A 12,849-nucleotide genomic window follows, 5' to 3' on the forward strand; every position below is an offset into this window, starting at 1 on the left:
CATTGTGCACCAATACGAAGAAGTGAGGTTTTTACTCACGAAAGCTTATGCCCAAATAAACCAGAAAGACAGCGTCTGTCCAAAGAGCTTACTATCTAAGACAACAGACAATAGGTGGATATAGACAGATAAGGGAGTACAAAGAAACAATGAGATAATATTGGTCAGCATGATAGACAATGGCCTCGGTATACCAGCAACTTAACCATAATCAAGTTTTTTGTAGGCATCATGGAAAGGGAAATTTTGAGGAGGGTTTTGAAAGAGGATAATCAGTTACCATCCTGTGAGGGTGACGAGGCGAGTCTAACTTCTTCAGACATCCCCTGCTCCCCAGCAGCATCCTGTGTCAGTCTGGTCCACCCAAAAAACTCCCTGCAAGAGCACCCTCCCCTTTTGAAAGAGAATCCCCTTTTACATGGCTAGAGTCCTTCTGATCTTTTGGTTCTCAGGTCTTTTCTAGTCCTGGCATTCTCTCTCAAGTGTTTGCTGAAAAATGGCTTATCGTGAGCTATTCTTCTCCCTTTCCTGCTTGTTTTCTTTACAGTCCCCCATTAAACTAAACCAATATATTCATTCCGTAAACATCCCAATAAACAGGTCAACATACAGTATTCATACATTATTACAGGGCAGCTCCACTTTCATCACAACAGAATTTTACAAAACATAGACGGAATATACCCTCTAATTTCAGGCATAAAATAATCATTAACAGACAGGGGTAAGGAAAAAACTTCTCTATGGGCAGGTTATTCCACAATTGTCCATTGGGAGGTTTCTTGAATCTTCCCCTGAGCCCTCAGGTACTGGCCATTGTCAGAGACAGGATGCTGGACAGGATGGACCATTGGTCTGATCTAGCAATGCAGATGTTTCTGTTTACTCTTTCAATGTGTGTTTGAAGAGAGGTGGTTGAAGAACTGTGTGTCCTAGTGGTGGGTCTTTGTTGTCCAAGATGAATTCACTGTGTCTTGAGATGAATTGACAGAGCTGTGCGAGTACCTCAAAACTAGACACACATGGAATTCTGCAAATCAAGAGTTAGATTATTTTGGCAGAGCAGTGGGTGGGCCTCAGGTCAAGAACACCAAGGAGTGCTGTAAATCAAGAATGGCAGAAACTTACCTAGTGTCTGCCAATACCATGCTGTTCTCTTGCCAGTGATATCAGTTCCTAACTCTGATAAGAACACAATTACAGTCAAAACAGTAATTTTATTGACCTTCCAGCTCTGATATGGAATGTTTGAGCCATGATACTACAATTTTAAAATTATGGGAGATAAAAAATGCTATTAAAATAAAAAAACAAAATAACTAAATGTATAGGCCTGAAACCCAACCAAGTCTGGAAATATCAGAGACATTCTTAGTATCCCTCTGACCAGCTCAAACAGATCTGGGAATGCACAAGCTGTTCAGCTGGACTGAGGCCCAGGGCCACTGTCCATTCATCCTGGATACAGGTTCAGCAAACAGGCTCTTTTCTTAGACAATGCCCTTAAACTCAGCTGGATTATTAAAAGTTATGCATCCTCCACACCCTCTCTTCCACTTCTTTCTCGCTGCCCCTTTTTCTCTTCTCTCTTACCTTCCCCCTACCTCTTATAGTAAACAACCTTCACTCTCACCACCTTCCTTAAACAAACTGTTGTTTCCTTTTGATACAGTGGCCATCTGGAACATGGCAAATAAGGGCCATATCATTAGGAAATAATGGCTTACTCCATGGCAAAGATTCTATCGCCTTGTTTAGATTAGGAAATTTTTGCTAAGATTTCCTATGTTGTTATCACTGGTTCAGCTCCACAGGTGATAGCAATGGTGGGAGAACTAGTATAGATAAGGCACTGGCAGCTGCCCACATTCTAAACATCATGCTGTGTAAAACCTGCTCTAAGCAGGACAGTGGAATTAATTGCATTTGTCACCTGGAACCTTGTCTGCACTAGCAACCCTGCAAGTGCTATGGGTAGGGGTGCTGTACTAGTGTTTGCAATGGTGAGAAAATTTTGCCAAATAAAAAACCAGTGAAGAGACAGCCAGAGAGGAAAAAGGCAAAGGGTGGTGCAAATCTGAATTAAACCTGAACTGCAATAAAACCTACCTGGAGATGCTGCCATTCATCAGTTCAAGACTGAGCTTCTGGTGAACTTTTGTTTCTCAAAAAGAACAGGAGTACTTGTGGCACCTTAGCGATTAACAAATTTATTAGAGCATAAGCTTTCATGTAGTCCATGAAAGCTTATGCTCTAATAAATTTGTTAGTCTCTAAGGTGCCACAAGTACTCCTGTTCTTTTTGCGGATACAGACTAACACGGCTGCTACTCTGAAACCTTTTGTTTCTCACTCTTTCACTCTGGCCCTGCAACATCACAATATAATTATTAGAGATTGTACCCGCAGGGGAGCTACTGCAGTATTTTTAAAAAATGAATGCATATTTCCTAGGTCAGGCTTCTCCACATCCATTCCTGGCTGGTCTCAGTGGTAAGATTACAAGCAATCAACAAGAACCGAATATATAATTTACAGTGGAAGGGGTTTATTCAGGCTTACAGAGTGTGACCGTTTGGGGGAGTCTGTACAAACTTATGAATTCTGGTTGCTATTATAAAGTTGTTATGAAATGTCTGTATGATTAAATTTCTGTGTATCCTCCTCTTCTGACAAGCTTTAAGCATGTATCACCCATTGTTAAAGACGACCAGCAGCTGAACAGACCTTACCTGGGGAGAACAAAAGAGTAACTGCATGCTAGGGGAAACCAGTTCTCTCCACCTTTTCTGGGGGTTGAGAGAGTAGGAAGTTAGCAAGAAGGACAAAGTAAAGTGAAGAAATGACAAAAGCAAAAGGTTATAAAAGTGCTCACAGGGGGAAAACTCAGAGAAACACACAGGAAGTTTGGGTGGGGAAGGGGAAGGGAATGGACTAGCCATGGTCAGAGGAAGCGTGCTTGGGGAGAAGACTGTGTGTCAGAACCTTTGCTAGGCACTGCAAAGGAAGGATCCTGGATAGCCCCAGATGACTCTGACCCCAACCCAAAGAATCCTCTGGAGTGTTGAAAAAAATGATGCAGGGAACTGGATATAGGGTTTATTATTGTTGGATAGATCTGTGTATTTTTCATGCTATTAAAGAATGTTGATTTAAAAGCTGGTGCCAGTCTGTCTGTGTTCAGCATTTACACCTATCGCATGCCCTCTTGAAGAAGTAAATCAGAAGGCTCACTTGTGGGTGAAGCTCTGGGAGAGGGTGTGTTTTAAGTTATAGGGAGGGAATCTGAGGGCCTAGCACTGGTTCCATGGACTGGGCTGTGGGCTATGTGGTTGAAACTCTCAGGACCAGGTGACAGAGTGTGCTCAGAGGCCCTAAAATAGGGACAGTGCAGGGACTCTGTTCAGAGTGGAGGCTTAAAATACAGGAGATTCAGCAGCTGGGTTCCCTCACAGCAGTCTGGTGAGAGGTCAAGAGAGGGTACTCAACTGGAGCTGTGACAGGTGGTATATTTTGCATCATTATTCACTAACCGGTGTCAGAGTTAATGAAAAATAAATGCCAGAGTCAGAAAAGCACCATACAGCTTGGTTTGCTTCAGTTTGTATACCACTTCAAAAGTTTTGCATTTCTGTTCTTGCCCTCACTAGCTACAAAGAACAGAAAATCTTCGAAAATAAAAGCAGCTCAGGAAGATTAAACAAGCTCCTGGTCCAAAACCTGAGTTAATTACTCTGGTTTTATGCAGGCAAAAAGCCCACTGGCTCAGATTCTGAGCTGCATCCCATTTGTACGCAATGCAGCTCATCGGGTGTGACAAAGATGGCTGGTTGTACCACACACAACACATCTGTGGCCCCCGGATTCTGAGGCCAGACAAAAATCAGTACAGTCTGAAGGCTGCTCTAGCTTACACCCAGCTGCCTGAGGTGCCAAAGAACTATTCTGGCTGCTGGCTATAACTGGAACGTGGGACCCCACAACGAGCCGGTTCTGAGAGCCTGTGGAGTCGGTCGAAGCTACGCCCGGCTCATGAGACAGCTCATGGTGTCTGACACCACCAGGTAGTCCAGAGACATTTATACGGAACACATCACAGGACACTGTCAATACCACATTGAGTAACCGAGACCGTTGACCAGGGAAATAACCCACTTCCTTCCCTGATGACCCAAGGGACACACCCCACCCATGTACTTATTCGCTACACCGATACTGACTTGGACTCCTTATACATTCCATGGGTGGCGTACCTAAGCCCACTTATCCACTAACACTTTAAAAACTTGCACTCCAATCTAAGTCTATGCTGGTTATGTGATATGTATCTCTTCATCCTTGCAACTGATACCTGTAATCCCTCATAACTCAAGCCTGACCCCAGATGTACAGTACCTTCCCTCTTAACTTGTGTATTTTTAATTTTAAACATTAACTTTAATAAAAATTTTAAAGGTGTTCTGGCTATACTCCATTTTTCCTGGTCATACCCTCTATGGTGACAGGGCTGAGAGAATTAACCACTGGCTGTACATCCCCTTAGGATTCCCTTTGCCTGGGAATTCTCCTGTCATAGATGGGTATCCTAGTTTTCCAGCCACATCACAAAGCAGCCACAGCACTGATAGGGAATAGGTCAAGATCTGGCCAGTTGACTTTATAGGAGTTTTGACTAAGTCATGACTTCAGTATTTGACTTAATTAACAGCTGAAGTCTCCTACAAGACAGCCACTAATATTAGTTTGGATTTTTATTGGAAAATAGCATGGTGTGATGAAACAGGAATTTTTGTAATGTATTTTAGAAATCTTAGGCATGCCTCAGTTTCCCTCTGTATGTTGCACTGCTACCAAATGGGTGCAAAAGGGTAACACTACTCCTAGAACACCACGGTGTGTATGTGTATTTATCCACCCTCACTGTCTGGTTGAATTAATAGAGTCATTTTAAAAACTGGCTGAAACAGACCCAAATCAGCAGAGGTCCAGCAAGACAAAGATGTCCCAATGACTGAGCAATCAACATCTAAGTGCAGGAAACCCCAGCAAGCAAGACTTGTGAACTGAGTTGGGGAACAAGGTGACAGGTGGCTGGAATAAAGCTGGCAGTCTTGGAGGGACTAAGGAGCCCGGAGTAGGGAAACAAGGGTGGTGGGGGAGGAGACAAGAGAGAGCCAGAGCTCAACTCAGCTTGGCTGGCTCATCATGGCACTGGTTTGACCAGGATGGACTAACCCAAGGACTTTCAGATTCTGTATGTCAGGTGACTAAAAATAGTTACCTGTTTTGAAAAGGCTGCCTGTGTCATTGTAAATACTCCTTGAGAGTGTTGCACCCTGACAGGGCACAGTACAAGCTTCCCGCAGGAGTATGGCGTGACGGGATTCTCTGCAGATAGCCAGAGAGAGATGGGGATAGCAGATACCGAAGGCCCAGTCTGGAGGGTTACAACAGACCAGACCCTGTGACTCTGACCCAACAAAAAACTGTTATTAATTATATTAAGATTATTTAGTAAAGTTTCCAGCAGGATTGCCAAAGTCTCAACCATCCAGAATTACAAGACTTGCTGTTAATAATGTTGCCTATACTCTCGTCACTCTTTCTGTTCAGCTGGCTCCAGACGAGTTTGCTTTTGGGACCTGCAATCACAGGTCTCCCCCATCCCAGCTCTTTTAAGTTCTTATAGAATCTAACACAATCTGGGGTGCACTATGTCAGCAGGTGCTAAAATACAGGATGAAAGAAAAGGAAGAAGGGCTTGGTAGGCCCTGAAGGGCAACTATGCATTCCCCAGGTGGCAAGCTGAGAAGCACAGGAGGGGGCCAGCAGGTCCTGAAGACCCATAGTTAAAAATCCAATTGCAAGAGCATGAAGGGCAGGACCAGAATAAACTTTCATCCACTTCCAAAAAAGAGACCTTCATTCAAAGCTGCCATTTTCCTTATGAATGTGTCAAATCAAAGGTGTGAGATATCAGCCGTAACTAGTCACATGGTGCAGTTAGCACTGAACGGGTGAACAAATACTTACAGTGGATAGCTTGTTCTTCGTACCACAGACAGGGAACTAGGCAGTACCCTAACACTGGAATAATGCCAAAAAACACAGCTGTAGTGTGATGCCTTTGAACTTTTTAAGCTAATCTTTTTCCTTCATTACTTTACTCTTCAGCTATTTTTAATTTGCAAACAAACAAACAAACTGCAGAAATAAACACAAGAGAGGGAGTCCTCATATGCCCAACCACTTGGAAGGTGAAGGGCAACTGCCCTAGAAAAGCAAAGCACACAATTGATACAGATTTTTCCTCCCTTGGTATCCTGCTGTTAATTAATTTATCTTGTTAGACTGACCTAACACTTGGTAAAGCAACCCCCATCCTTTCATGTATTTATACCTGCTCCTGTATTTTTCACTTCATGCATCTGATGAAGTGGGCTCTAGCCCATGAAAGCTCATGCGCAAATAAATTTGTTAATCTTTAAGGTGCCACAAGGACTCCTTGTTGTTTTTGCGGATGCAGACCAACATTGCTACCCCTCTGAAACAGAGGCAAATGATACAATTGGCACAAGGACCTTGTATTTTTTGTATCCATGCTTGCATTCCATATACAGCAATACCTGAAACTAACTGTTGTTACAACCTACAGTTTTCTACAAAATTCAAACAAAAACAAGACACAAAATCCTGTAAATTGTTACTGCTTTGAAACGTGATGCATGTGAAATGGATCTAATGGCCCTTAAGTTTATTTCTCTTCCCTGGCCCGAAGCCTCTGCTTTTCCAGCAGCGCACTAGCGTCTCTTCCACAGCCTCCCGCGGCTCCCTCCCAGATCTCAGAGTCACGCTTGGCGTTTCCGGGTCTCTCTGGGTGCAAGGCGCTGCGCACCTGGACAGAGCCGCGGAGCGCCGATGGCAGCGCCGTGGCCGGAGGCTCCTGCGCAAGGCGGGGTCGGGCGCAGCCAGCGCGGCGGGCGGAGGCCCCAGGCGGGGCTGATGCAACGATGCCGCAGCGGCAGCAATACGAGCCCGGCGCCGACTCTCGCAGTCCGCGTGGGCACGGCCCCGCCTCCCGCTAGCGCTCCCCTCCCCCAACCGCTCTGACGCAATGTAGTTGCACTTTGCCCCTTGTCCCGGGCCAATCGCACGCTACTCAGTGCTTGTCGTCAGACGGCAGTGGCCAATGGGGCTAAGCCACGGTGGCAGAAGGCGAGTGGAACGCGGCGGAGCCCAGCGTTCGGCCGGTGGAACGTTGGCAGCGCCGGGCTCTCAGCAGCAGCAGCAGCGAAGCAGCCCCGCGTCTGCCATGGTGGCGCTGCACGGTTCCGCCGCCCCGCGGCTGCTCCTCATCCCCGGCCAAGCAGCCGAGCCCCTGGGCGCCGCAGCCAGCCGGCCCCTCTCCGTGGTGCTCCCGGCCGGGGGCCCGCGCTCCCCCAGCCCGGAGCTCCAGCAGCCTGCCCGCAAGCGGCAGCGACTCACCCACCTGAGTCCGGAGGAGAAGGCGCTGCGCAGGTGAGCGGGGCGCCGTGTGGGGGGAGCGGGTGGGGGCCGGGGCTCGGGCTCAGACCTGCGCTGTCTCCCCGTAGGAAGCTGAAGAACCGCGTGGCGGCGCAGAGCGCCCGGGACAGGAAGAAGGCGCGGATGAGCGAGCTGGAGCAGCAGGTGTTGGAGCTGGAGCAGGAGGTAAGGCTGGGGCTGCCGCCTGGGGGGCTGCCTGGGCCGAGCCCTTGGGGAGGGAGTCCGGCGCCGCATGGATATAAAGCGCCTGGCGAGCAGGGGGGAGCGGCGCGGGTTACGGGGGCCTGCTCCGCTGAGGTCCGCTGTGGGCTTCTTTCAGAACCAGAATCTCCTGCTAGAAAACCAGCTCCTGCGGGAGAAGACCCACGGCCTCGCAGTGCAGAACCAGGAGCTGCGCTGCCGGCTGGGGCTAGATGCGCTGGAGATGGAGGAGGAGGAGAAGAGGGAGCCTAAGGTGAGTGTGCACCTGTTTCCTGTGGGGGAATGGGACAGATGATTCTACTGGCAGCTCCTTGATGCCTTAGTGTCTGAGACGGGCAGTCCAGTCTCCTGTTGCTGATGGGCCAGCACCGGATACTTTAGTGAAAGGTGTAAGAAACCCCCAGTAGGTAAGGTGGGATGATCTGCTTTATACTAGGTCTCATCAAGATGTAATAGATTGACTTAATACATCCTGAAGCTTAATATCCTTCCAAAATATTAACTGCTACATGGGGAGGGGGTGGCCTCTCTCATCTCCACTGAGCTTTAAGTGGCCGCTAGCTGGCAGCTTGGAAGAAAACCCAGCAGCATTCAAAGAGTTAATTCAGGACCCTCTCAAATCTACATCTTATGCTGGTCTCCGTGTGACTTGAATGCAGAGTAGCATTAAATGTGGCCACAAGAGCTGGTGGTGAATATCCAGTATCTGGCACAAAGGGAAAACAATGGACTGGTAAGGTCAGCCTCCTTCAGAAGGTGGTTGTGGATCCAGTGTAGTGTTAACGGATGTCTCAGACTGAAGTTAAAGCTCAACCACAGTGGTGTATTTTGAACACGTGTCTACAACAGTCATCTCACTTCCCAATTTCTGCAGCGCTGTTCCTCGTTTTTGGTACTAGCCAAGTGAGGTTGATATTCACACAACCGACTGCCAAAGGATGGTTGCATGGCACTCAGTATCATATCCTTGCAATAATGGCAAGAACTTCAGCAGGTGGTTTGGGAGTCAAAATAATATCTGATCCTTAGTTTTCTCTTCTGCTACAGGTGGTGATGGAATCACAGGTGGATGAAATCAGGATGGTGACCGGGTCCGCTGAGTCCGCAGCACTCAGACTACGTGTTCCTCTGCAGCAGGTGCAGGCCCAGCAGTCACCCCTCCTGACAATCTCCACATGGATTCTGATGGCATTGACTCTTCAGACTCTGAGGTGAGCAGTCATTCCCTGTTCACAAATCATGAGTTTTTGAAAGAATTACAGCCCAGCTGTGGTATTCGGGGCAGTAGAATTTGAGCTGTAACACACCAAAAACGTAGTTCAGATGTGAATGTGTTGAGGCAGCTCTTGCTAGGCTGGCACATTTCAAAGGCCCAGATGCTCTCAGATACATTTGTGCTTGTGAATCTTGGGCAAGAACTATTGCCATACAAGCTGTTTCTAGTAAGTCAAAGACAGGTAGGGGAGGTAATATCTTTTAGTGGACCAACTTCTGTTGGTGGGAGAGACCTGTGTAAACTTGAAAGCTTCTCTCTCACCAACAGAAGTTGGTCCACTAAAAGATATTGTCTCCCCCACCTTGTCTCTCTCTAATATTCTGGGACAAACATTGCATATTGGGTATTCTAAGAGACCGTTCAACATGAAGTGGCTTATTAACACTCCTGCGGTCATAGGACAAAAAGAGGACTGTAAATTAAGTGGAAGTTCATTATTTTGAAAGCAGTTAAATAGTGTACATTAGGTATTCCCATAACCATTATCATTCAACTTTTGCAACATGAAGCATAGACTCCTAGAAATATAGGTCTGGAAGGGATCTTGAAAGATCGTCTAGTCCACTGCACTGAGGCAGGACTTAAGGATACCTAGAACATCCCTGACAGGTTTGTTTAATCTGTAGAATCCCTGTTATTGGAGGTTTTTGTCACCTTCCTTGGAAGTGACCTATCTTTATAGTTAGATTGCTAGTGTAGACAAAGCCTTAGGTTAGCTATTTTGGCAGTCGGGGTATGAAAAAACACACCCCTGACTGACCAAGGTTACACGGACAAAAGTGCTGGAGTGGACAGCCCTATGTCAGCAAGAAACCCTCTCCCACTGACTTAGCTATTGCAGCTCATTGGAGGTGGCTTCATTATGCCAGTGGGAGAGCTCTTTTCCACTGGCATAGAGCAGCTACACAGGATACCTTGCAGTGGTGCTGTAAAGTCCGTAGTGTAGACATAGTCTAATCTCCTGGGCTGCAGATTGAGTCATTACTACTTGTCCTACATTCACTGGATGTGGAGAACAGCTATCTTGTCCTCTATAACAACCCTTAACATAATTGAACACTTATCCCCTCTCTACTCAGTCTTTTCTAAAGACTAAACATGACCAGTTTCTTAACCTTTCCTCATAGGTGAGGTTTTATCACTTCTGTTGCTCTTCTCTGGACATTCTCCAGTTTGTCCATATCTCGCCTAATGTGTGGCACCCAGAACTGGACTCAGTACTCCAGCCAAGGTCTCACCTGTGCATAAGAGAGCAGGACATTTGTTTCATGTCTTACATATGATACTCCTGTTAATACACCCCAGAATATTAGCCTTGTTTGCAGCTGCATCACCTGTTAGCTCATTTTCAGTTTGTGTGCATGTAAAAACCCTGAAAACATACAGTCCTTCAAAGCACGTGCTGTATTTCTACTGTAGCTTTGGACAGGTTTTAAGTAGCCTAATATTGTGAAGTCTACTGGTTACTGTTCAACTGCTGTCTTGATCCCAGAGAGTCAGATACAAGGACATGTGAAAGCTAAAAGCCAAGGAACAAACTAGTTGATACTGATAACCTTGTGGTCATGGAAGCTACTGCTCAGACTAGTTCCTGGTGCTGACTCTTTATTTCCAGATTTTGCCTTTGTTTGCTGGCTCTACAGAGATTGTAGGCAAGGAAAGTTTTTGTTTGAACAGTACACACCACTGTGCAGGGTACGTGGGGCCCCATAGGGGTACTGTAATGCAGAGAACAGTCTAATGATGCCAGTCAAGCTCCTAGAAGGGTTAATGGACTAGAAAGCTCTGAGTTAAGTAAATGAGCATATCAGAGTACATGTGCCATTCCCATTTGTGCTGCCTTTCAGTACCTATCAGCTCTTCAGGTCATATTGAGCTTAGCCTACCGGGGATCAGGAGGGGTTGGTTTGTGTACAGTAGTTTGTATGTTCCTTTTAAAATGGTGGGTTTTGTATTCTTCAGTCTGATCTGCTATTGGGCATTCTGGACAGCCTGGACCCAGACATGTTCCTCCGGTATGGTAATTCAGAGTCGTGCTTGGAAGAGCTTGAGGAAGAAATCTGTGGAAAAGAATCAGATTCCTTACCAGCCTCCCCCACTCCCTCTGTGGGGTCCTCATCAGCCAAGTTGGAGGCCATTAATGAACTGATCCGGTTTGACCACGTGTACACCAAGCCCCTAATCTTTGAGATTCCAGCTAAAATGGGCAGCCAAGCTGATATGCTAATGAAAATGGAGGAAGCATCTCTCTCTCCCTCAGAAGACAAGGACCTCCCTGAGTCCCCAGTCTCAGTGAAAGACGAACCTATAGACAACTTTTTGCCTGAGCTGGGTATCTCAAACCTGCTCTCATCTGATCACAGCCTTGAGACCTCTTGCTGTCTGTTGGATGCATGTAGTGACTCTGGATATGAAGGATCCCCTTCTCCCTTCAGTGATCTGCCCTCTCCACTGAGCACAGTCCATTCTTGGGAAGATACTTTTGCCAATGAACTCTTTCCCCAGTTGATCAGTGTCTGATTTATTCATTAGTGTTGCATCTCTTCTGTGGAGCAACACTTTACCATCTATGCAGGGTAGCAGGAACCATCTCCCCTTTTTCTTAAGCCAGAAGTAAAGTAGATGGCTATTTAAAAAGCAATGTTCTTTAAGAAAGTGTTTTCACCAAACCAAGTATTGCTAACTTGTGCCCATCTCAGACTCAGTAGAACTGGGTATAATGGTGCCCTTTGTACCAGTACTTTCTCTTGAAAACAAAATGGCTAATTGCCCTTATCAGAAACTAAAAGTAATGTTACCCTCAGAAAGAAACAGATGCTCTTGTACCTACACTGTATCTTGCCCAATTTGGGCAAATCCTCCATACCTAGGAGAAATTTATTTCAGGGGCAGTAAAGGGGGGGAGGAGTTTAAGTCCTTGTCACAGCAATGGCCTGCTTAGGCATGGGGCTATGCTTCCCTCTATGTACAGACAGTTGGCTCAACATAAGATTAAAAATCTCTTGTAAATTTTACATAACTTACTATGTAAATGCTTATGAAAGTTTTCTATTGCTATTTAGTTTCAGTGAATTGCTTTCTCCATTTAATATTTAAAACTACCTGTGCAATTAAAAAAGTGCAATGCAAATACTCTCTACTTCCATTTTAAAGATAACAGCTGCGTGGGAGAAGGTCTCTACTTCTGTGTCAATCTCATATTGTTTACATGGTAAAAGGATGGGTGTTGTAATGGTTCCCTTATTGTACAGACATATAAAATGGCTTGTTTTGGTGCCTGTCTTTGCAATAGCTCAATACAGCTGTGGAACAAAACTGGTTACAGGACCATCTTTGGTCTGATCAGCTATCAAAGCCTTCCAATGGCAGGAGCATGCTCCATGTGATTTGGCGTACCCACTCTGCTGTTGAGAGCAGAGACTTTAAAGGGCTTGAAACACTACAACCGTACATATAAAATGAAGGGGTCTAAAGAGCTGTAACTCCTCAAAGAGATCTTGGAGTCATTATGGATAATTGTCTGAAAACACCCACTCAATGGCAGCCCAAAAAGCTATGAATGGTGGGAATCATTGGAAAAGAGATAACACAACATATCCTAGTGCCTTTATATAAATCCATGGTACACTTACATCTTAAAGATGTGTGAAGAGGTAGTTGCCCCATTGCAAAAAAAAAAAAAAAAAAAAAGGAATTGGATAAGGTACAGAAAAGGGCAAAAATGATTAGGGGTATGGAACAGCTTCCATGGGAGGAGAGATTAAGTAGACTAGGAATTTTCAGCATGGAAAAGAGACAACTAAGGGGGCATAGGATAGAGGTCTATAAAATCATGACAAGTGTGGAGA

General features: G+C 45.8%; 1 protein-coding gene across 1 annotated transcript; it reads left to right on the plus strand.

Annotated features, from left to right (window-relative positions):
- The first annotated feature begins 7,174 nt into the window (after positions 1 to 7,174).
- On the plus strand, positions 7,175 to 12,131 carry XBP1 (X-box binding protein 1). The gene is given in 6 exon segments (XM_034791395.1): positions 7,175 to 7,518; positions 7,593 to 7,689; positions 7,844 to 7,978; positions 8,773 to 8,826; positions 8,829 to 8,936; positions 10,964 to 12,131. Coding segments are annotated over 6 exon segments (1,281 nt in total). The 5' UTR covers positions 7,175 to 7,189; the 3' UTR covers positions 11,522 to 12,131.
- Positions 12,132 to 12,849: the final 718 nt, after the last annotated feature.

This window comes from Trachemys scripta, chromosome 15 (assembly GCF_013100865.1).
Source record: "Trachemys scripta elegans isolate TJP31775 chromosome 15, CAS_Tse_1.0, whole genome shotgun sequence".
Classification (NCBI taxonomy): domain Eukaryota; kingdom Metazoa; phylum Chordata; order Testudines; family Emydidae; genus Trachemys; species Trachemys scripta.